Source organism: Onychostruthus taczanowskii, unplaced genomic scaffold (genome assembly GCF_017590055.1).
Source record: "Onychostruthus taczanowskii isolate IOZ18803 unplaced genomic scaffold, ASM1759005v1 scaffold58, whole genome shotgun sequence".
Taxonomy (NCBI): Eukaryota; Metazoa; Chordata; class Aves; order Passeriformes; family Passeridae; genus Onychostruthus; species Onychostruthus taczanowskii.
The window spans coordinates 7258696-7280314 of NW_024503457.1; the positions used below are offsets into that span (position 1 = coordinate 7258696).

The 21619-nt window shown below is 38.2% G+C and overlaps 1 protein-coding gene across 2 annotated transcripts; it reads right to left on the reverse strand.

Moving 5' to 3' along the window:
* Positions 1-269: 269 nt before the first annotated feature.
* IL1RL1 (interleukin 1 receptor like 1) lies at positions 270-21283 on the reverse strand. 2 transcript variants are annotated; one of them, XM_041418133.1, is made up of 12 exons: positions 21219-21283; positions 18324-18413; positions 17241-17316; positions 14833-15034; positions 14400-14568; positions 14153-14315; positions 11922-11990; positions 9957-10089; positions 9713-9870; positions 5224-5367; positions 3055-3213; positions 270-1306 (listed from the first exon to the last, which is right to left on the reverse strand). In XM_041418133.1, exons 2-12 carry the CDS (start codon positions 18324-18326, stop codon positions 960-962), a joined length of 1623 nt encoding a protein of 540 aa, XP_041274067.1. In that variant the 5' UTR covers positions 18327-18413; positions 21219-21283; the 3' UTR covers positions 270-959. The 2 variants fall into 2 exon arrangements, with proteins under 2 accessions (XP_041274067.1, XP_041274069.1); XM_041418135.1 differs by lacking the exon at positions 11922-11990.
* Positions 21284-21619: the final 336 nt, after the last annotated feature.

Genomic DNA, 21619 nt, shown 5'->3' on the forward strand with positions numbered 1-21619 from the left:
TTATTTCCTATCAGAAAGTACAACTACACATGAGGCCAAAGCATGGGAAAACGATGGATAATTCTTGCTATAAAAAAGCAGTCTATTTTTTCAGCAGCTTAAAGGAAAGCTGCCAGTGTATCAAAAGAACATCCTAATTTTTAATGTTATTTCTATCTCAGGAAAATAATTACAGTAACAGCATGATTATTGTACCTTAAATACTTCAAATTTCTCCTTTGTGTGAGATTCATTTTAATAGATATACAAAATATAGTGTATATAAAGTGTATATAAGTGTATATAAAGTACTTTTATATGTATCAGTGCATTTATTTCCTGTAACAATGCATATTATATTTATAGATATATACATATATAGATATATCAGTGCATTTATTTCCCTCAACACTGTATTCACATCAGTCTCAAAAGATCCTTTAGTAAGGCATCCATACTAAGGAAAAATAAAATTTCATCTTTTGAGTATCACTATTGAATCAAAAAGGAATAAGTGTCAGAAAATAAAAGTAAACAAAAACATAACATTATACTTTCTAGTTGCAAAATACACATTATATTTTCTTGTCAAATAATACAGAAGGCATTTATATTTTATCAACTGCATTAGAAAGATGAAGTAAACCTGCAGGGCATTCAGTTATTCACAATCATAACTTTCTGTTATATATACATGTTTATACATATATATATATATAAAGAGTATAGGCACATTTGGTTTTCTGTGACATGCAAAATTCTCTACACAATCAAGAATTATTTCTTTACAGAACTCTCATACCTATAAAATGTCCCCTCAGTTTCCTAGACCTCTTCCATCAATTTATCCATTGTTACTCAATTGAAGGACTGAAAAAAGTTCAAAAAACTCAGCCAGACTTGCAGACTGCACAGTCGTGTACCTTCTGAAAGGAAAACCAGCTGTGGGCTTGTGGTCCGTCCTGAGAGAGCAGCGCTGCTCACCTGGTGTCAGCCTGGTGTGAGGGTCCGTGTCTCAGTGGCATACGGTACCTCACCTGCTTCCAGAACTTAGAACTGGGTGACTGTGGGTGCACCGTGTGCTCCTCTTTCCATTTGATGGTGCCTTGCTGCTTAATAATAAACCTGAGAGACTCCTGAAGCTTCTCATAATTCCCAATTGTCTCCATTTCCAGAAGGATCACCTTTGTGTCATTTTGAATGAGGGCATTGTATAAAGCAATGTGTTGATCATAAGCATCTTCTTTAGAATTAATCAGCTGGTATGTCAGCAGGATGATCAACCTTCTGCTCTTCTGCATCCTCTTCTCAATTGCACTGGCTGCATCTAGCAATGCACAAAAAAATGATGACACCCTGATATTACTTTTAAAATTCTGTTGAGATTGGAAACTCCATTTTCATTGCTTTGTAACCAGAAATAATTTCTACCTCACTTCAATCTGATACAGTTTGTTTATTTATTAGAGAAAGACTTTATTCCCTAAACTCTTCAAAAAGACTAAAAACAACAACCAAGCAAAGGCAGCGGGGCAGGTGGAGAGAAAAGCAAGAAGCCCAAAACAAAAAGCTTTCATTTCAAATGGGTTTTTGGTTGAAACATTAATATATTCACTGCTTTTAAGTATAGTTAAGAATTTCTACTCCAGTGACCTAGGGTCAAGTTGAATAGATCTGACTGTAACAAAATTGTGTTTGATCAACAGTCTCCATGTAAGGAATTGTGTTGTACCATGTTTAATGCCTTAGAGACGATCTTGCAATACTTACCCTTGAAAACTAGTCATTAGGAGGCTTTTGGGTGACTTGCCTCTAAGAAGCTTATTTCCAGGTGAAGTTAGAGTTAATTACAGTGAATTATCCTGAGTTATTGTGTGCTAATTTATACACTAATCTGTGCATTGTGTTGGCCTTCACCCTTCAGGAGTAAATCCAGACTTTCAGGGCATCTGTGTGCCAGCACAACTGAAGGTGTTTGAATTTCCCACTGCCATGTTAGGGAGAGCTGATCAGTGCTACTCTCACTGTGATGCTGAGCCAAAAGAGAGGAAGTGGAAGACCAGCTGAGGAAATTCAACACACCAATTATTTAACAAACCAGCTGATTTGCAGATGCATCAGCCAGCTCCAAATGCACCCTCTTTTCCTTTGCTAGGGGCTGCCAGACCACTCACTGCAAGTGGTGTAAGTTTTTGCCATTGACAGTTTCCTGAGCTACTGTAGCTCCTTGTGCTGGATCTGAGAATGGTCTGGCTCAACTTTTGCAGCTTTTCTTCACCTTCATTTTTCCCAAGGCCAGGCTGCCTTTTCACAACTTTCCAGAAGAGAAGGACGTCAAAGATTTCAGCCTCAGCTCAGAGTAGATGAATGACACCTGGCCCAATGCAGACGATTTCAGAAATGTGAAACAGAAAATGCACCAGCTTAGGCTTCATGCCTGCTCACAGACAGAGAGAGAAGACCCAGTCTACAGAAGAACCAGGGCACAAGATCAACAGAGAAGTCAGCTCAGGAGGAGAGCAGATAGCACCCAGGTGGCAGCAATCATATACAATAGTGTGGAGGGTGTCATCAGTGAAAAGAAGTTGAACTTCTTGTGATTCTAACCCCTCACAAAAGGTTGAAAACTCCTGAGTGATAACAGCAAAGATGTTTCCTCAGCTGATTTTGTGGGTTTGGATGAGCTTATGGGTTTCTCCTTTTCCTTTTCTTGTAGTCAGCCAAGCCAAATCATGCTGTTTGGTTGTGGCTTTGCCCAGATAATGGCTGCACAGAGTTAGACTTTCCAAAGAGCAAGTGTGTTTTTAAAAAAGTCACACTCAGGGTTGTGTTTCCTGTGCATTCCAAAACGCTAAGAAGTCTGTGCCCCTTCCTTGCAGCTTGCTTTTCCCAGCACACTGGAAAGCACAGAGTGTCCTTGTGACACCTGGCCTGAAATAACAGAGATGGCTGCTGGGGAGATGAGCTTCAAGGTCTGGAATGTAGAGTGACCTCCTATACACCTAAAAGGGACTAGAAGTGCAATTTGTTCAAGCTTGACAAGTAATTCAGTGCATTACCAGATCTGAAACTTACCTTCTCCAGGATATATATCTCTCCCATAAATACACAATGTATATCCACATTTATTTTCCAGAATATCTGGCATGATTTGGTAAACAAAATATTCCACAAAATTAGCTTCACTGGTGTGGTTTTTGGGGTAGATAACATATGCATCATATGTCTTCCCATCTATAAGGCAAAACAAGAGGAAGAGTATTGTGTTAAAATTAATTAGAGATGTCTCTTGCAAAAAGTAGATGAGAAATAAAAATATCAGTCACTGAAATAGATCTAAGAAGCAGCTCCAGCCAATTGAAATAATGTATATAATCTGGTGCATGTTTGGAAACTAAAGACTGTGCATATTTGGTGTTTTCCATGCTCAATTGTTTTGTCCTGTGTGTTTGTAGCTTTGGAGAACCTGGCCTTTGTATTGTGAAAACTGCATTCCAGCTGTGGTAACAACAATGCAGTAAGATTTCAGCTGATCAATGCATATTAGCATGATATAGCCATGAAGATCACCATTAGCATGATGTAGCCATGAAGCTCACCATTTGTTATTTCAGTGATACAATTCACTACTAACAGGCTTTTTCTCTCAGCACATGACATTCCATTTAAATTCTTCCATCTTGAAAACTTTATTCATCATTCCCACAACATATCATACTCCTGAGTGAAAATCACATTTCTTAGGATACAGTCTTACAATCAGAACCAAATATAAAGTCAAGTATTTATTTCATTCCTTACTTAATTTCTTTAAATTAAGTTTTCCATTACAGCATTTTTTCTTCTAATCCCAGTTGTTTCTTTCTTTCTAGTGGAAATGGTTATATTCTTTCTTTTGTTGCTGAGGTTCTTGCTCAAACCATTCTAACAATAAATCCTATGAGAAGCAGATGAGGGAGCTGGGGTTATTTAGTCTGGAGAAGAGAAGGCTCAGGTTTGAGCCTATTTTCTCCATAATGACCCAAAAGGAGATTATAGCCTGGTGGAGGTGGAGGTCAGCCTCTTCTCTCAGGCAAGCAGCGACAGGACAAGAGGACACAGTACTAAACTGGAGCAGGGGAGGATTATGTTGGACATTAGGAAGAATTTCTTCATAGAAAGGATGATTAGGCATTGCAATGGGCTGTCCAGGCTGGTGTTGGAGTCACCCTGGCGCCATCCCTGGAGATGTTTAAGGAAAGGCTGGAAATGGCAGTGAATGCCATGGTCTAGCTGACACGGTGGTGTTCGGTCATAGATTGGACTCGATGATCACAGAGGTCCTCACTGATTCTGTGAATCTGTGATTTTGTGATTCTGTAATAATAATGAAATGGCCATTTCCAGAGTCTGATTCATTTCATCACAACATATACTTACATGGAAACAGTCCTAAAAAGCATACTTCTTTCCTCCTTAATGAGAAGATAAGTAACCAGATCAGCTGTAGGTATCTACCATGCAGACATCTGTGGTAAGAGTCAGCTTCAGATTTAAAAATTTTCAATTTAGCTGGATTTGGTCTCATGACTTCATCGTGTCATTAGGCACTGCCTGCCCTTCAGCTGCCCCTGCAAAGGGGTTCAGTCTCACTTAAGCCCTAAGGCAGCCCTCACAGCACCAATTGCTTACAGTCAGACAGCTGGTCCCAGCCACAGATATCCAGGTTTCATGTCTAAGATGGAAACTTGCCTGTGAGCACTTTCATTTCATACAACTAAATGTAGATGTCTGACTCTTGAGCTGAAAGCAACCAGTAGAGTTAGATGGGATATGTTCCTCCAGAAATGTCTTCCACACTGTTGGTATCTTTCTTTTTGGCCTACAAAAACTGTGCTGCTCTAACATATGCTTTTAGCTCTTTAGTTATCACGTTTGTTCCTTTGCATTAGAAAGCACATAACAAGTACAGTTAATAGCACTGTAAATCAGACTCTCCACGTTATTCAGTATTTTATGGCAAATATTTTCATTTAAAAACCTACAAAACCAGGACTTAATCTCTCTTTTATGTAATTCAGTGCTACAAAACCCAGGAAACAAGGGAATGTAAAGCACTTGCAGAGCTATGTATGACTTCCCTTTACTAAAGGTGTAAGAAAGAGAAGAATCAGGCTCAGGTGTCATGGGTTAGCAACTATCAAATAAATTACTTTGATTTGCCATTTTTCTTTTTTTAAACTTTCTTTCTCAAATCTTACTTACCATCCTTGACTGAGTAGGGCTGGAATATCTCCCGATACAACAGAACAATATCAGCTCGGAAGGACTGGTAAAGGATAACTGAGAGTGCTATTGCACCTAGCAGAACTAGAGATCCTGTGATCAGTAGGACATTAGGAAGAAAGTCTGCAAAGTAGAGGAATATTTGTTAGCCACAGAGAAGTTAGCCCGTGTATTGAAGTTTTAGCTTCATATCCTTACTCCTGTTACAGCTTTCAGGAGCTCAAAACAGAGATGAAAAAGCTTTTTCCTTCCCCAGCTGGCATACCCAACACACAGACCCCTGAACTAGAAGCATATTATGCAGTATGTAATTAATATTCACTTTGTTGAATCCAGACCTACTTATGCTAAAAAACCACAGCTGACAATGATATGTAGGTACCTTGTAACTTTTAAAAACTGGTAATAACACAACCATTTTTTGAGACATCAAAGCCTACGCAAGAAAATCCACAAAAGGACAAATGGAGGCTTCTGGCCTGATTGCACAAATAAGATACAAAGACCATGTGCAAGTAATGAAATCTGCAAGATAAGAACTGAGATAGCACTAGACAAGCAGGAAAACTGAACATGTCCCGGTCACAAAAATAAAATAAACAATGCTGAAGTCAGATGGTGCTCCCTCCTGCCTTTTCCTCTCAAGAGGGTCAAGGAGCATGCAATAGCAGTGATGAGTAAGAGAAATTGGTATAGAAAGGAGCCACCCACTTTAGTTCCAATTTTCGTTATGGAAGAGCTCTAGAATCCGTCCATCTTTACTCAGAGATGAAGACTTATCAAGGATAGATTAAGTTTAGGTATATGGAAAACATTCACCCACTTTAGTTCCAATTTTCATTATGGAAGAGCTCTAGAATCCATCCATCTTTACCTCAGAGATGAAGACTTATCAAGGATAGATTAAGTTTAGGTATATGGAAAACATTTTTTACATTGAGGGTGGTAAAACACTGGAACAGATTGCCCAGAAAAACTGTGGATGCCCTATCCCTGGAAGTGGTCCAGAATAATTTGGATAGGGTACTGAGAGATTTGGTCTAGGGAAGGGTGTGCCTGAGAAACTCTGCAGAAAAGGTATATAAATGAAGAGTTTACAAACATATTTTCCCTTTCCTCTGGTAGGACATAGAAAATTTAACAAGATTTTCACAGTCTTTACATTTCTTCTTTGGCATTTAAAGGGAAAAAGAAATGGTAGGCTTGTGAGGAAGCTTACCTTACCAGAAATAGATCAGGAGGAAACACCTTCCAATAAGATTGGGCAAGAAAACAACCAGTTCTTTCTAAAGTGAAAGAACTGATTGTTTTCTAAACACTTTTCTAAAGTGAAGTTTGACCATATTTTTAACTGTGTCACGTGATGCCTATGAAGTAACTTCAGCCTTATTGACCCCATCAAATTTTAGTATTTGATCCACTTTCCTGGTCAATACACACACAAAAAGTAAGGAAACCCCTTTCACTACCCAGAGGGGCTGACCCAAGCACCAGTGTGATGTTTCTTACTGATACATTTGCTGACAGCGTGCTCATCATAACATTACAATTACTGGTGTGTTGCATTAAGTCTCTATAAACATCTAGAGAAGAAACAGGTTCCACTATCAACTTTTGCAATTACGAACCTAAAAAGTGCTGTTTATATTTGCATTGATGAGACCAAGGCTGGAAAAGAAGTGATGTACCCATGCAGTTTGTAATGTGTCAGATGATCCCACAGAGGTGCCTTCCTGGAAGAGCAGGTTCAATTCCCAATAATGCTGGCTTAGCCTCTTCTTTCTCGGGAATTAACTAATGAACATTCACTAATTTAATTCACTAATGAACACTCAGTACAGTGGGGCCAAGTGCCACAAGCCCCTGAACAAGGCTGAGTAGGTCCTGCTGTTCCATTTGACTTTACTGCATCATTTAGCAGCTGAGTTCATGAGTAAGCCATCTTCTGTTTATATTCAATGGGAATACAGAACTATCAGCTCACAAGGACTAACATTGGAAAGGCCAGACAAAACATGTCAGAAAGCAACTTTTGAAGGAGTTCCAGACAAACTCCAGAAGAGCAGCAGTTTTTTCTATTTTCTCTGGCATCTAAGGTGGATGCCTTCCAAACAGGGAAGGCAGAGATCTGGGTCTAAAGTTCCTGTCCACATCAGTCTACAAAATATGAACCAAAAGGTTAGCTTTAGCATTAAACATCTTGGAGGAAGAACAGAGATGATGCTTTGGCTGAACTTTATCTCTGCTTTGAATGACTGTGTAAAAAAAAACATTAACAGGATAGTAGCTAGCAGACACAAGCTGTGCTGTGAGAAACACTGAGGAGCAATCATATATTTGGAATTTTTCCCCTATTAAACACAAACATATAAACAAAACAAAAAAAAAAAACAAAAAAAAAAAAAAAAAAAAAAAAAAAAACAAAAAAAAAAAAAAGGGGGGGGGGACTTTTTTTTAAAATTTGGAATTTTTTCCCTATTAAATACAAACATATAAACAAAACAAAAAAAAAAAACAAAAAAAAAAAAAAAAAAAAAAAAAAACCAAAAAAAAAAAAAGGAGTGTGCGCATCTTCATTACACATTTACAAGATGAGAGGCACAAGCAAATCCTATTATTATTCTGAAAACCAAGAGGCATAGTTTTAACATGAATATTGCTGAGCTGTGTGAGGATTGAGTGAAGAAAACTAAAGCAGAGCACAGCCACTTCTGGACATAGCATTGCTGACAGCAGCAGTGCTGAGGAGCAGAGGCAGACACCTTGTCAACAGCAGCAACAAGGACAAGGGAACAGATATCCATATAAAGAAGGTAGCAGTGAAAGCAGGGTCACAGCCAAGAGCTTTCATGAACATTTACTGAAAACCTATGAATAAAAAACAAAATAAGATTTGTCTATAACAGAAATTAGGTTCAGTGGTTCATGGGATGAACACAGGATATGCTAGATGCTCTCCTTCATCTAGTCTGTAATATGAGGCCAGCAAGGGACTTGTATTGATGAACTGGTGAGCAGATACTGTCACTCAGTTTCCTTCCCTCTCACTGCAATACACTCCCACTGTCAGGTACTTCAGTGCAGAGCTGGTGTACTTCCAGCTTCCTGAGTGAAGCTGCACTCAAACTCGCCTATCCAACCAAAACATCTCCTGCCTTCTTCCTGCTGGGCACTATTCTGCTGTTACAATGCACCTACATCCCTGTAGGCTAGGCTACAGCAAGGAAATTTGTCTAGGCTTTGAAGCCATGATACTGTAGAAACTCATGAGCAGGAGAATACAGCAGGACATGGTTCTGTGCACACTCTGTGATCACAGTACGCTTGATTTTACTCTTCCCACCACTCTTATAGAAAACCAATTCCTGTTAAAGGTCTTGACACTTACTTTCAAAGTCCTCGGGAAAAGAGAGTAGTTTTAGATTGCATATTAGGAAGAAATTCTTTCCTGTGAGGGTGGAGAGGCACTGGAACAGGTTGCCCAGAGAAGCTGTGGGTGCCCTATCCCTGGAAGTGTTCGAGGCCAGGCTGGATGGAGCTCTGAGCAATTTAGTCTAGTGAAAAGTGTCCCTGCCCTTGACAGGAGGTTTGGAACTAAATGATCTTTAAGGTTCCTTCCAACCCAAACCATTCTATGATTCCATGATTTTTGGTGGTTTAGCATATCTGAAGGGGTGAAAGAGGAAACAATTGATCACAGACTTCTTGACCCTTCACAGACAAAATAGCATTTTCTGCCATAGGAATCTGATTCAGAGGTGTTGGCAACAGTGCTTAAGGATCTGGCCATCCCTATTAAAATAAAGAATTCCCATATGAGCTAAGGGTCATCCCTGTCCCCATAATTTACTGCCCTGGATTTTCCCCTAGTAGTACTCTTTCAGGTACTACTAGAACCAGGAATTTAAGAACAAAACCAAGGGATAGCCTTTGCAGTGCTACTCACACCTCTGTGAGGCACAGAGGGAACACAGTGGCACTCAGAGAAGATAAAGAGTGATTTTGAAGAGGTGATTTGCACAACATGCAGTCCGAAAGGGAACTACAGTGGATGCAGTAAAGCAAGGAAAGCAAACAATCTGGCAAACCAGCAGCTGAAACCCTCATATTTGAAGTTTGCCTATTTTCTGCCACACTTTTACACTAGAGACAATAGTTTGATTTGTCACAGCACAGAAATATCCTAGAAATAGGATATTCTTATCACGGAGCTGATACAGTCACTCTCTGTGTATTTCATCTCTTGCTGACACTGTTTGAATAATGTCCCACTCTCTCCCCAGTCCGAGGACAAGGACTCAGCCACGAGAATTTTGTAACTGGCTGGAACAAGTAGCGAAGAGGCAGGCTGGTTTTGCTTCTTATTAACTGAAACTTTTTTACTATCTGAAACAAATAATAAAATAACCTCACCAACATATTTCAAACTAAGTGCAAATTGCAAAGAATCAAAATGAAAAAATCCTACCCTTAGATTGCACTTTGAGTTGTAATGTCACTGTGACTCCTGTGTTGTACATTATGTTCAATGCTATACATGTGAAATTTGACTGCAGATCCTCCTTTTTTACTTCAGTGATATTCAAAGTGGTCTCTTCATAATATACTTGCTCATGTCCATCAAAACTAATAGAAAGAGATGGTAGCATTGGTTTCAATGGCTAGGCACAGTCTGTGTAGGAGAAAGATTATTCTGTGTTATGTGCACTTACAAATGAGTTTCTTCATGAAATCTTGAAAAAACGAGGTTTTTCACTGGGGTGTTATCCACATCCCATCTGACAGCAGCCAGTGGCTGTTTCTTAATCCCCAGGCGGGCCTGACATTTCAGAGACAAAGCAGCACCTAAGCAAGATACAGAGATGTAAACACTCCTTGATGAAAAACAGGGAAAATTATGTTTTCCTCATAAAAACTTTTTCTACAAATCTTCATACAACTTGTGTCATAGTAATTTTGACATATTTTTCTGAACTACTGCTGATAAAATGATACATAGAAGAGACAAAAAGAAATAACAGGAATTTTTCAGCAAATTGTCTAATAACACACCAAGGATTACAAAAGGAATTATTTATATTTATTATGATGAAGGCAATGTGCCCTTTATTTATCATGCTTGACACATATAATCAGCTAGTGAGGAACACAGAATGGATATGGCATTTGACACACAAATGTAGACAGAAATAATCTAATTAAATTTCAGAATATATTATTTTGCATAAAACTTGTCTGCAGCCTTATCTTGGATTTCATTCAAGCTGGACAAAAGTAAAGTAAGCCAGTCCAAGCAAAACTAAAACACGAAATTACTTATTAAATATTTCCCATTAGGAAATATTTATTCCAAAGAAAGGGACACCATTGCACCGAAAGAAAATATAATTTAAACATGTTAAATTGTTTCCATTTTTAAGTCTGCATCTAAGCAGGTCTTAGATAAGAATATTAAATCTCATGGTTAGATCATTAATTGGTACTAGAGAGCACGGGGAAATCCCTTCATTTTTGCAAACAGGAGAGAATAGAACCAGTACAGCAATTGGGTTTCAAATGCAAAGTGGATTTTCTCTGTGTAAGCACTATCAGAGTGATAGGCGGAGCCCACAGTGCACTTCTTACTAGAGAAAGCCTGTTCTCAAGCAGAGAGCACCTAATTTCTGACCAACAAAACAACTGGGGGAAAGAGGAATAAAATAATGGGAATGTGAGTCAACTGCCAAGCCTGTGAGCCCCAGCACATGGCACGGAGAGGGCTGTGCACCCCTGCAGTACCTGCTGCCAGAGCAGTCTCGCTGTAGGACAGAAGCAGAGGAGTGGTAGGTACAATCCCTTCTCTCCACTTGCCCTGGCAGACAGGCTTCCTGACTACCTATTGAGATTTCTGATGGGTTTACTCTCTTGCTGGAGAGCTCCACCTTTCTCACTGACTGCAGACAAACCCCAGACAACTCTGACTCCTACCAGGAACACCTTGTCCTGGTGGTGCAAGCTAGCCAGGATGAATGTGAATCCCTGAGAACATCAATAGCCCTGAACAGCAGGCAGCCAGGAGCAAGATCTGTGTCATGGGCTGTCCCACTGCTCTGTCTAAATCCACTGCTGGGTCTTGTCCTCCAGCCCTCCCAGTATCTTCCCAGCAGACTGCTCTGATCTCTGCTAGCCAGCATGGACGTGAGACAGGCAGTGCTCCTCAGCCTCAGAGCCAGCAATCAGTTCCTTGCTCTCCTTCATTCCTCAACAGAGACACAGGCACCATCTCCACACGGGGACTGAAAGTAGCAAGGAGTAGCTCTAGCCACAAGAATAGTCCACCCTCCCCTCTTAGGGGTACCATCAAGCAGTTTTGAGGGATTTAGCCACAGCCCTCTTTGAAGTGGATGCAAGCTGTCACCTTTCAGCTGAGATGTAATGATTCACTCTGTGAATAATCCTAGTCTATCCCAGTGAGAGTAGAAAGTTATTTAAATCTTCTTAAACTTCACTTAATGCCTAAATAACACCTCAGTTATATCTAACTTCACACCCCTGCACCTGGAGGGAATTAAATATTGTAAATATTACGGTGCAAAACTGTGATGAAATCTTCCATCATTACATCATCTTAAAGATACCCATGTTTGCTGGACGATTACAAAACATTAATTTAAAAACAAATTAAAATTTGTACTCACCAAGCTCTGCTTCTACTACATCATTATTCTTTGGAAATATGATTTGAGGTGGTAGAGGTGAGTATTTCACTTTAGAAATTAAAGAGGAAAAGCATGAATTAGCAAGATGTGAAAATGCATTTTGTAAGATAAGGGTTGTAATCTGTACAATTACTATTTTATGATCACTAAACAGAATTGCAAACTAACAGTGTTTCACATACCTATTGGGATCATCTGGTTTTATTCCTACAACCAAATATCTCTGGGGAGATGTACATGTTATTATTTTCAGTATTTTCTCCCCATCTATTTATTTACCTTTGTACATAAAAAGTAAGGAAAAAAATTAGGTTTTGAAGTACTGTTTTAGCTGCTGAGTGGGGGAAAAAAGCAAATGCTGTTACAGACTTGTGTTTTTTTCTCAGCTGCTTTGGGGTTTTATTAAGAGACATTTGAGAAATTACTCACATCAATTATATTAAATAGGTAATACATACTTTTATGCAGTATCTGAACTCCAACATATTGCTTTCTAACCCTTTCCTCGTTAAGCTTTTCCATCTCAAGGCGCCTCTGTGAAACACGTATTTCCCAAAAAATTCTGTGGGAACATACTTTGGTCCCTGCTTCCCAGACTGACTGGATATGATAAAATAGAAGTCAGGAGAAAGCCAGTAACTTCCCAGCTATCTGATTGTGCTAAGTTCTTAGCTGCCAGCAGTCAGAGGCAGAAACTCCTCTGGATCAGCATGGATCTGCAAGGCAACAGAAATGTATATCACAGCTCTCTAATATTAACAAAAGAGAACAGCTCCACTCATCAGCATACTAATTTTAAGGTCTAACAAAAACTCAAAGTTATCATTAAGTACTTTGAATTTAGCAAAACCTGGAGCAGACATGCCAGACCCAGCCCAGATTTACATGTTATGAAGAGATCTGTGATCTCTTCTTTCTGCAATGATTTCAAAAGAAAGTTAGATGAACTTCAAGATCTGTCTGGATGTAACAAAGGCTTTTGTAAATTTGAATGTCTTTGGGTGAAATAAAACCCAGAAATTTTTGTTGTAACCCAGGAAGAACAGTATTCCAGAACAGTTAAAGAAGTTTTGATGGAAGTACATTCAAACAAAAATTGTTAGGCAGAGAAGTGTCATGGAAAGCATGATCATGGTCATGTAGAGCAACAGGTAGAAAAGGAGGAAAAGCACAACATTTCCCAGCTACTGAACTAAGTCTCTGCTCAATCTGTCTTCTGTCCAGCTCAGAATAATCAGAACGAACTCTGCTACTGAGATCTGGGCACAGCAGCAAAAGCTGCATCCAAGGCTCCCTCCCATGCTCCAAGTCTGCATTCTGCCCACAGGCTGTGTGCCTTCCCAGAGCAAAAAGGCCTGATGCTCAGTCTGCAAATGGACATTACTTCTAAAAACAAACTAAACAGCAACAAAACAACCACATGAGCCAAACTCAAGCCTTCCACCACCCCCCAAGAAAAGGTCTTTCTGACTATATTTCTACTGATCTGATCTGCAGAATGAAGATGCATTTAGAAGTTTTGCAAGTTTGAAACTATAAATTTCTGTGTGCCATTTCCTCAACACCATCCAAATACAAAGACTCCCTGAGGAGAAAGCATCCTAAAGGAAACCCAAGGTCCACACATCTCAGTTACATTGTCTATGTTCAAAATCACAGAGACATAGTAATCACTGAAATCCATCCATTTTCCATTTTTATATATATCTGGTTAATTTTGACTCAATCAAGACAAATCTAATTTTTTTTTCAGTCTTACTATCCAATAAATGTTAGATGGCTGAGATGGACCAAGAGGCATTAAGTTGTAGGCCATCAACACGTGACTGATCTAGTGACCACCAGACAATCCTCACTAGCCACAGATTCTGCTGCCCTCAAAAAACAGAAAGCAGAGCATTGTGGCATTCCACTGAGGAGATCCTTAATTTCAGAAATGTGCTACCAGAGAACTCTATCAACCACAGCACCTAACCAGAGTCATCAGAATCTTTTAAACAAAAAACTGAATAAGACCAGGTCTGACTTTACCCCATCTAGCTCTATGTGGATGACCATCCACAAAGTTAATCTAATAAAGCTGGTGAAAATCTTAAATAAGATGATAAAACAAACCAACAAAAACACTTTCTCTTTTTAATGTACAAAAGGAATTTCCTTTGCTCTAAGTTGGCGTTAGTCTTTTTATTTTAGCAGAATTACTGTCTTACCCCCACTTATGAAAATTCTTGTTGCTGATACGTTAAACACATTTCCTTTGTGGGTGTAAATAAATTGACAAGTATAATAACCATCATCCTCCCTTCTTGGATTATCAATATAAATATATTTCTCTTCCTTGAAGTATCTCTGTCCCTGAAGAGGTTTGCAGTCCTGGAAAAAAAAAAAAAAAGTGTTTGGTTGCAAAGAGCTTTTCAGTATTCTGACCTACATTGGCACTATCAGGGTTTTATTTACCTTATACCACTGGACAATAGTAGCATTCTTATAGTTATCAATGGTGGGACAAACAACTTTTCCTTTTCCAGTGTCATTTGGGTAACGAATCTGACTTGGGAAACATTCTCCTTGTTTGTATGAATGCACTTGCACACTCACGTTGTACGACTTTGTGCGATTACTTGAACTTTAAAAATGGAATAAGGTATGTCAGTCAGTGATTGCATTTTTACATGGAATATATTAATGCTTATAACAAATTCTATAAACATATGGATGATTATTTTATTTCAGTCACAGCTTGGTTTTAATGATCTGCCATAAAAATAGCAGTTGCAGGGTGAAAACTTATGAAAAAAAGTCATCATTTCCACAAATTATCATTATAATATATTATCAAAACATATATTCTTGCCAATCTTACACTTTCCACTTTCCATGTGGCACTTACAAATGTGTTACACAAGTGTAGTTTCCAGAATCATCTCTAGAAGTTGGCAGAAACCAAAGAAATCGTTCTATGGAAAATACTCGTGATCCCTCCTCTTCCGCAGGAATTACTTTGTGAGTATCCGTGCGGTACCAGGTGATTTTCACAGATGAACTCGACTTGGGACATTTTATAACTAAGGCCTCACCTTCCATAGAATCAACTGCAAATGAACAAAAGATCAAATCTCAGATAAATTAAGCTTTTGTCCACTGAGACAGAGAACTTGGCATTCCTGGATCAGTAGGCCAGTCATGTCCCTCTACCCTGCTGGAGCTTTCGGAGATGATACACAGCAAGCTTATTTTCACTAGATGTTTTTCAATAATTTTTTTTTTTACTTTAAATTATGCAGCCATTTGTTTCCAAAAACAGTAACTAATGTGGGGGGCACAAACAGATAAACAAACAAACAGATCTCTAGGTTCTAAGTGGACACTCAGTAAAAAAACAAGAGTACTTAATTGAAAAAATAGTGATTTCTTACAATGAGCTTATTATGTAAATCTTTGCCTAAAATAATGTTTTTATTCAAAAAATGAATTAAAACAAAGAAAAATACTGGCTTTAATGTAGTTATCTTTCCTTACTTCTGTATAATGAATATTTATTTGTGCAATAGATGAGTGCTTTTTTCCTGCCTTTTTAATACAGAGAAATTAAGTGGATTTTTTTTCCTGGAAGAAAAAATCATAGAAGGAAGCCTGTAGATTAGATCCTTAGAAAAAATAAAATAAAATAAAATTAAAACACAAAAAAAACAGCTTCTCTCTGAAGTTCATGAAAATGGGGTGGGGAAGAAAATGAAAGCAATATGATAGCCTGAAAGGAAGAATGTGATGAGAAGGTGGGAAGGTGAAAAGATACAGAAATAACTGAGAGAAATAAGAAGCTTAGAAAAATAAACCGCATGTGCTCACACATAAGAAAATCTGGGAGTAAGACACTAATTTATTTTTTTTTTTTAAGCTGGGTATACTTCTACTTTTGAGTACTGAAATTGGCCCATAGAAACTAGAATCAAGCAATTTTGGCAAATACTTAAGTGCTCAGGTACCTGAATAGTGTACTGGCCACATTAATCTGAAAGTTAAATTGCATTCTAAGAAGCAAAAATGGGAGTATGAACAAGGATGGTGACAGAACAAAGATTGAGATTGGCAGAGGAACTGCAGTAGATAAGGGAGCATGAAAATGAGAGTAGATAACCAAACAGCTAACCAAAGCAGACAGTGTCTATCAAAAATGACACTGCAGTGGTGGCTTTAGACATGTAGATGCCCAAATCAGGAGGTGAGAGTCTCTATATGATGAACATTTCTGCTCTGGTTCTTTCTAAAGAAGTGGCCCATCTCTACTGATATTGTTGTCTCACTTACTAATTTGGGGCTCCTAAATTAGCCAGCAATGATCATGAATAACCCCAACCCCATAATTTTAACAGTTTTCCCACCCACAAGCCTTGCAAAGACACTGGGACATATCAGCAGGGTCAGAAAAGTAACATTGCCTCACCAAAGGTGGAACATATTGGAAATAGAGATTTTTTTGAGGAAAAATAGTGTAGAGAGAGAAGACATTGAAAAAGAAAGGCCTCATCTAAACTCAGTGACATCCGTGAAAATCATTTCGGCAAATTCTGCAGCAGAACTTGGCATCTTAATAAATCTCATTTTTTGAATCTTAGCATTCCTATTGTAAAATTGACAATATGGAGAAATATTTATAGATCATATCTTACAGAATTTTTCAGACAAATTAGCATCTAGCTTGAGCATAGAAGAAAATGAGTGCTGAGCAACACTGTGTCCCTGGTCAGCATTATGTAGCTGAGTCAGTAGAGCTGGCCCATCAGAAATAGTTTACTGCTCTGGACATTCCACCTGTGCAGGGAAACTTTATTGCTACACTGCATTTTTCAGTTAACACCCCCAAATTCAGGACATTAAAGAGCATTTCTGTGGAGGACAGCACCCATTTACACCCCTGATTCAGCAGGGTGTACATGCATATATGTGCTGCTCAGTGCAATTAAAGCACTCTTTGGAGTTTGTGGCCAGCTGGGACCTGGAGTACCAGATACTCTCAAATTCTTTCAGAATTTGAAGAAGACCCTTTCCTTTCTGCTTGCAGAGGTGCCAAGTGGCAGAAGTTGAACCCAGGCTTGCTGTCATAGAAATGGACAGTGTTTGGTACATTTTAATATACATTAAAATCTAGATTTTAAGTTGTGATTTCTGGCTTGAGTTTCTGGCTTGAGCCAGAACTCACTAACTTTAGGCTTAAAAATAAAACTACCAATTTGGAAACAGCCTACACATTTGTACAGAACAAATCTTATAAGAAAGTATTTTTAAAATGTGACTTACATGTTTCAGATGTCATGGAAACCGAGAGGAAGGTAGATAGGAGGATCAAATCTATAAGCCCCATCATATTTCTAAACTAAGAAGAAAAACATTGATATCTTAGAATATACTCTGACCGTATCAGTAATGCTGTATCCATGTACATCAGAAAATTGAACAGGAAATGATATTGTGCAGTGATAAACTGCATCATATGAGCTGCTCTGTACAGTGTGTGTACACAGTAACAGCTTTGCAGCTTTGAAGTGATGTTATTTGCTCTATCAATCACCATTGAAACTACTTTGTCATGGTGCTCCTCAGGCAGAAGTTTCTTTTAACTTGCTTGCTTTTTTTAAGATGAAGATAAATGTACATTGACATTCTCTTCATAGTCAAGTACAGAGAAAGTATACCCCAGCTTAGAAAAGGACAGATTTCATTGAAACTACAGTTATGACTTAGTTTAGTGGGAGTCAGGGAATTACTTTGTCATGGTGCTCCTCAGGCAGAAGTTTCTTTTAACTTGCTTGCTTTTTTTAAGATGAAGATAAATGTACATTGACATTCTCTTCATAGTCAAGTACAGAGAAAGTATACCCCAGCTTAGAAAAGGACAGATTCTGGGTTTGAAAATGTATACCCTGGTTTTGAATTAAGGTTATATCCAATCAATTGCTAAGGTGCAAAATTCTTTTTTGTCTTTTTACGGAAGGGGAGCTATCTTCAGCGACAGCTTCTCTAGGTAAGTGTTGAGCAGTAAGATCAAAACCAGGTGAGTGCCTGGTTAACAACATTAAGCTGAAGAGGAACTGAAGAAATAGTCTGGAAAGGTAGGTAAAGGAGCATAATATCGTACTTAGCAGACAGCAGCAGGGCAGATCCTGTATCTCACTTACGTTCTCATTTGTCTAACTGATACGCACCAGCTGTAATTCCTGGCGTGGCTCAAGAACTCTCCAGCAACCCCCTTTATTTTAAAAAATTAACTGTTTGATCATGGGCATAAAACCAATCCTAATTCTTGACCTAATCCAGGAATATCTCAGGAGACAGGAGGCATGCAACCCAGTCATACTAGCTAGCTATAAGCATTCTACTTACCATGAAAAAGCCTTTAATGCAGTTCTTTGCTTCAGATCACAGAGCAGTGGGTTCTGTTGTCATGTATGAGTGAGCAGCAGCCACTGGCTCCTACAGACAGTAGACAACTTATTTTCAAGAGAAATCAAGTCAGAAAGAAAATATAATTTATCTTGCAGATAGTGATCATAAGGGGAGTAGTAAAAAACAGGCAAGAAATATTAAGTACTGTCGTCACACTTACTGCAAGGAATTTTTATTTCAGTGCCAAAAACTTCCAGACTAAATAAACACTGACAAGACTTATCAAGTCCTTTGTTTTGCCAAGTCTGAAATTCAGAGCAAAATCATTTTTGAGCTTTCAGAATTATCGTCAACTTTGTATTGAGATGGAAAGTTTCTTCTTTTAGAAGGTTTAATAATATGCAGAGGGCTGTTATTAACCTTTGAAAAAACAATAGTAAAACTTAGTGTTCGAAGAGAAAAGTGTGAGAATTTTATTGCAGGTATTGTGCAGGGATATTCACAAATCACAGGAAAGATGAGGTTTAGACCAAAAAATGCAGCATCTCAGCATTAATGCCACAGCAAAGCTGATGCCATGCCTTTTACAGGAAGTGAGTGACCAGTCAGGAGAAACAGTATGTGTGAGGATCTTCTTGCTTTCATTATTGCTGGAGAAAAGCATCACATACAAATGCAAATCTATTGACTTCTTTCTTTTTAAGGAAACTTTAGGCCAGGTGAACAGATATTTAGAGGGTACTTTTCAACACCAACATCAAGAGTTTTGCCCTGGAAGGAATGAACAAGGTAGCCCAGAACAGGGTTCGTGAGTGACCTGGGACTGGGCAGACCCTTGGGAGGAAAAGATATATCACAAAGTGGCACAATGAAGTTCACAGCATCAGCACAGCAAAGCATTCAGCTTTGTTCATCATTCAGAGCATGAGGCTTGTTCCTAGAAGTCATTTCTGACACTAGCAGGGAGCAAAAATATCCAGAATATTCCATCTCTACTAGGAGCCTTTTCCCACCAAGTGTTTGGTTTTGTTCCAGCAACTTATTTGCCCCCAACAAGGTCTGCCAGGAGTTATATTAACTGCCCTTCTATTTTTTAGATCTATCTTAAGTGAGTGATACCTCAGCAAGATGGCAAAAACTAAACTGGTTGATTTTTAAAGAAAAATAATTTCATAGACTAAGTTTGGAGTCTTTCTGAAATGAGGAGTTTTGTCTCATTTGATATTTTATTTGTAAGTGTTTATTAGGAATTTAGCCACAAGTAATACCACTGTTGGAGACACTGGCAAGTCCCTTATTGCCAGTGTTATTGCAGCCCTAGAAATGGAAATGGTGATTACCAGAAAGTTGCAAGGAGATGTGCTTTCACCATTTTTGAGATACAGCTTTGTCTAGGAAGGGAGACAGACAATTACTTGCTCTCACCAACTTTTCTAACAAGTGCCAGAATGATTCAGAAGTAAGAAATTCATAATTTCCTATCTCCATACTTGCCAGTTGTTGCAGTTAGCCTTCTGTTTACTGAAAAAAATGTGTCTTTGAGAGACCTTACAAATACTGGGCTACCAGCCTGCACCAAAAGAATGCAAATTATTTGAGCTGAGATTCTCCCACCAAATTTGATGACTGCTTTATTGAATTTCCCTCATTTTTAAGTTGTTGTGTACCAGCAGAGTTCAAGTAGGGTATGGGGGTTGTGTGTGTGAATATGTACAATATAGAGTGCTCTAATAAAAGAGGAATGTTTCCTGAAAATCCAAAGAGCTCATGCAACTGAAAAAGCAACATGATTCTGTTTGAATTTTCCAAAGTAAGCAGTAAACACCAAATTACCTCAACGTGAACTGAAACAGAGGTTGCAGGTCTGGATAGAAAACATCAAGAGAAGAACTGGTTCTGCAGTGCCTTACAGCTTCTTCCTACAGCTTCAAATGACTGCGTGGTTGGATGTAAGACTAACCTCTGTAAACAAAAACTTCACTGTGGTGCCGGAAAAGCACCAGATCCAAAATTTGGGACAACTATCTTAGTAGGGCAAAGCCTAATGATCCACTACCAAAAGAAGGTGAGACAAGGGGAAGCCCACTGTGTATATTGCAGAAGCAGTGGTCTGTGGGGCTTAACTCTTTACCTCTCTGAAGGCAACTGTGTTAGTAACATATTTCTGCTTTTCTTTCCAAAATTCTATTTTAAAAACAAAATGTTTATAATACTGTTTAAATAAGTGACAAAATTAGCATACTAGCATACTAACAAAACCTGGAAATAGTATCTCAATTTCTACCCAACTCAACAAACTTTACAAAGTAAAAATACCTTGAAAGAGCACTTTTGTGGGATTTTTTTACTGATATATACATCCATACACCTTTTGGAAGTGATTTTCATTCTTATATCAAACCAGAAAATCCATTCTGACTGAAAATATCCTATTAAAATTGCAACGTTAAAACTGGACTTATTCCAAAACTAGCATTCAAAAGAGTTGACAATTACACTAGTTACAGGTAAAATTTAGGAATTTCAGTATTAAAGCATAGAATTTCTAGAACTGATATATACATTATTCTTAAAAATTATTTTTAAACACAAAATACATAAATATGTTAAACTCTGAAAAATCAGTTGGGGAGTAAAGATTTTCTGTGTCTTTGACTAATTAGTAAAATATATGCCAGGAAACTGATGGCAAAATCCATTTCTAAATACACTTCACTACAAGGTAAATTTTTGTTAGTCCCAACACTATTTGTCTTTCATGGAAGTATACCCACTATTTTAATCAAATTTTATTTATCGAGATAAATAAGCACATAAGTGAACTGAAATAAACTTTCTTATCAATTACTTTTATTATTTCTGGTTAAATGACAATATAAAAGTTTGACCTACCATTTGGAAAATTCAGAAAGCAGAGAAGTGCCTTGTTCTCTGTGGATGGGTCTTTTGCAGAGATATCTCTGCTAATCTGGTACCAGATATTACTGTGAGCTCTTTTTATCTGGCTTGTGCAACTCCTATGTGTAGCAGCAAGATACTGTCTTCATTCTGAGACACCTCCCACTCAATAGAGCAGAACATGTAAATTTACTTTAAGTAACTTTAAGAACATGTAGCAATTTACTTCAAGTACCTATAAGAGACAGCATCTCATAGTTCCAATTAATCAGATATGTTTTACCACTAGCATAGGTTTTTCTTTATTGCAAGTTATTTCTTTTTTAGCACAATTATAGTGCAATAAATCTGCTGGCTGGGGAGCACAGAGAGGGGACACTCAGATGGCAGGAGGC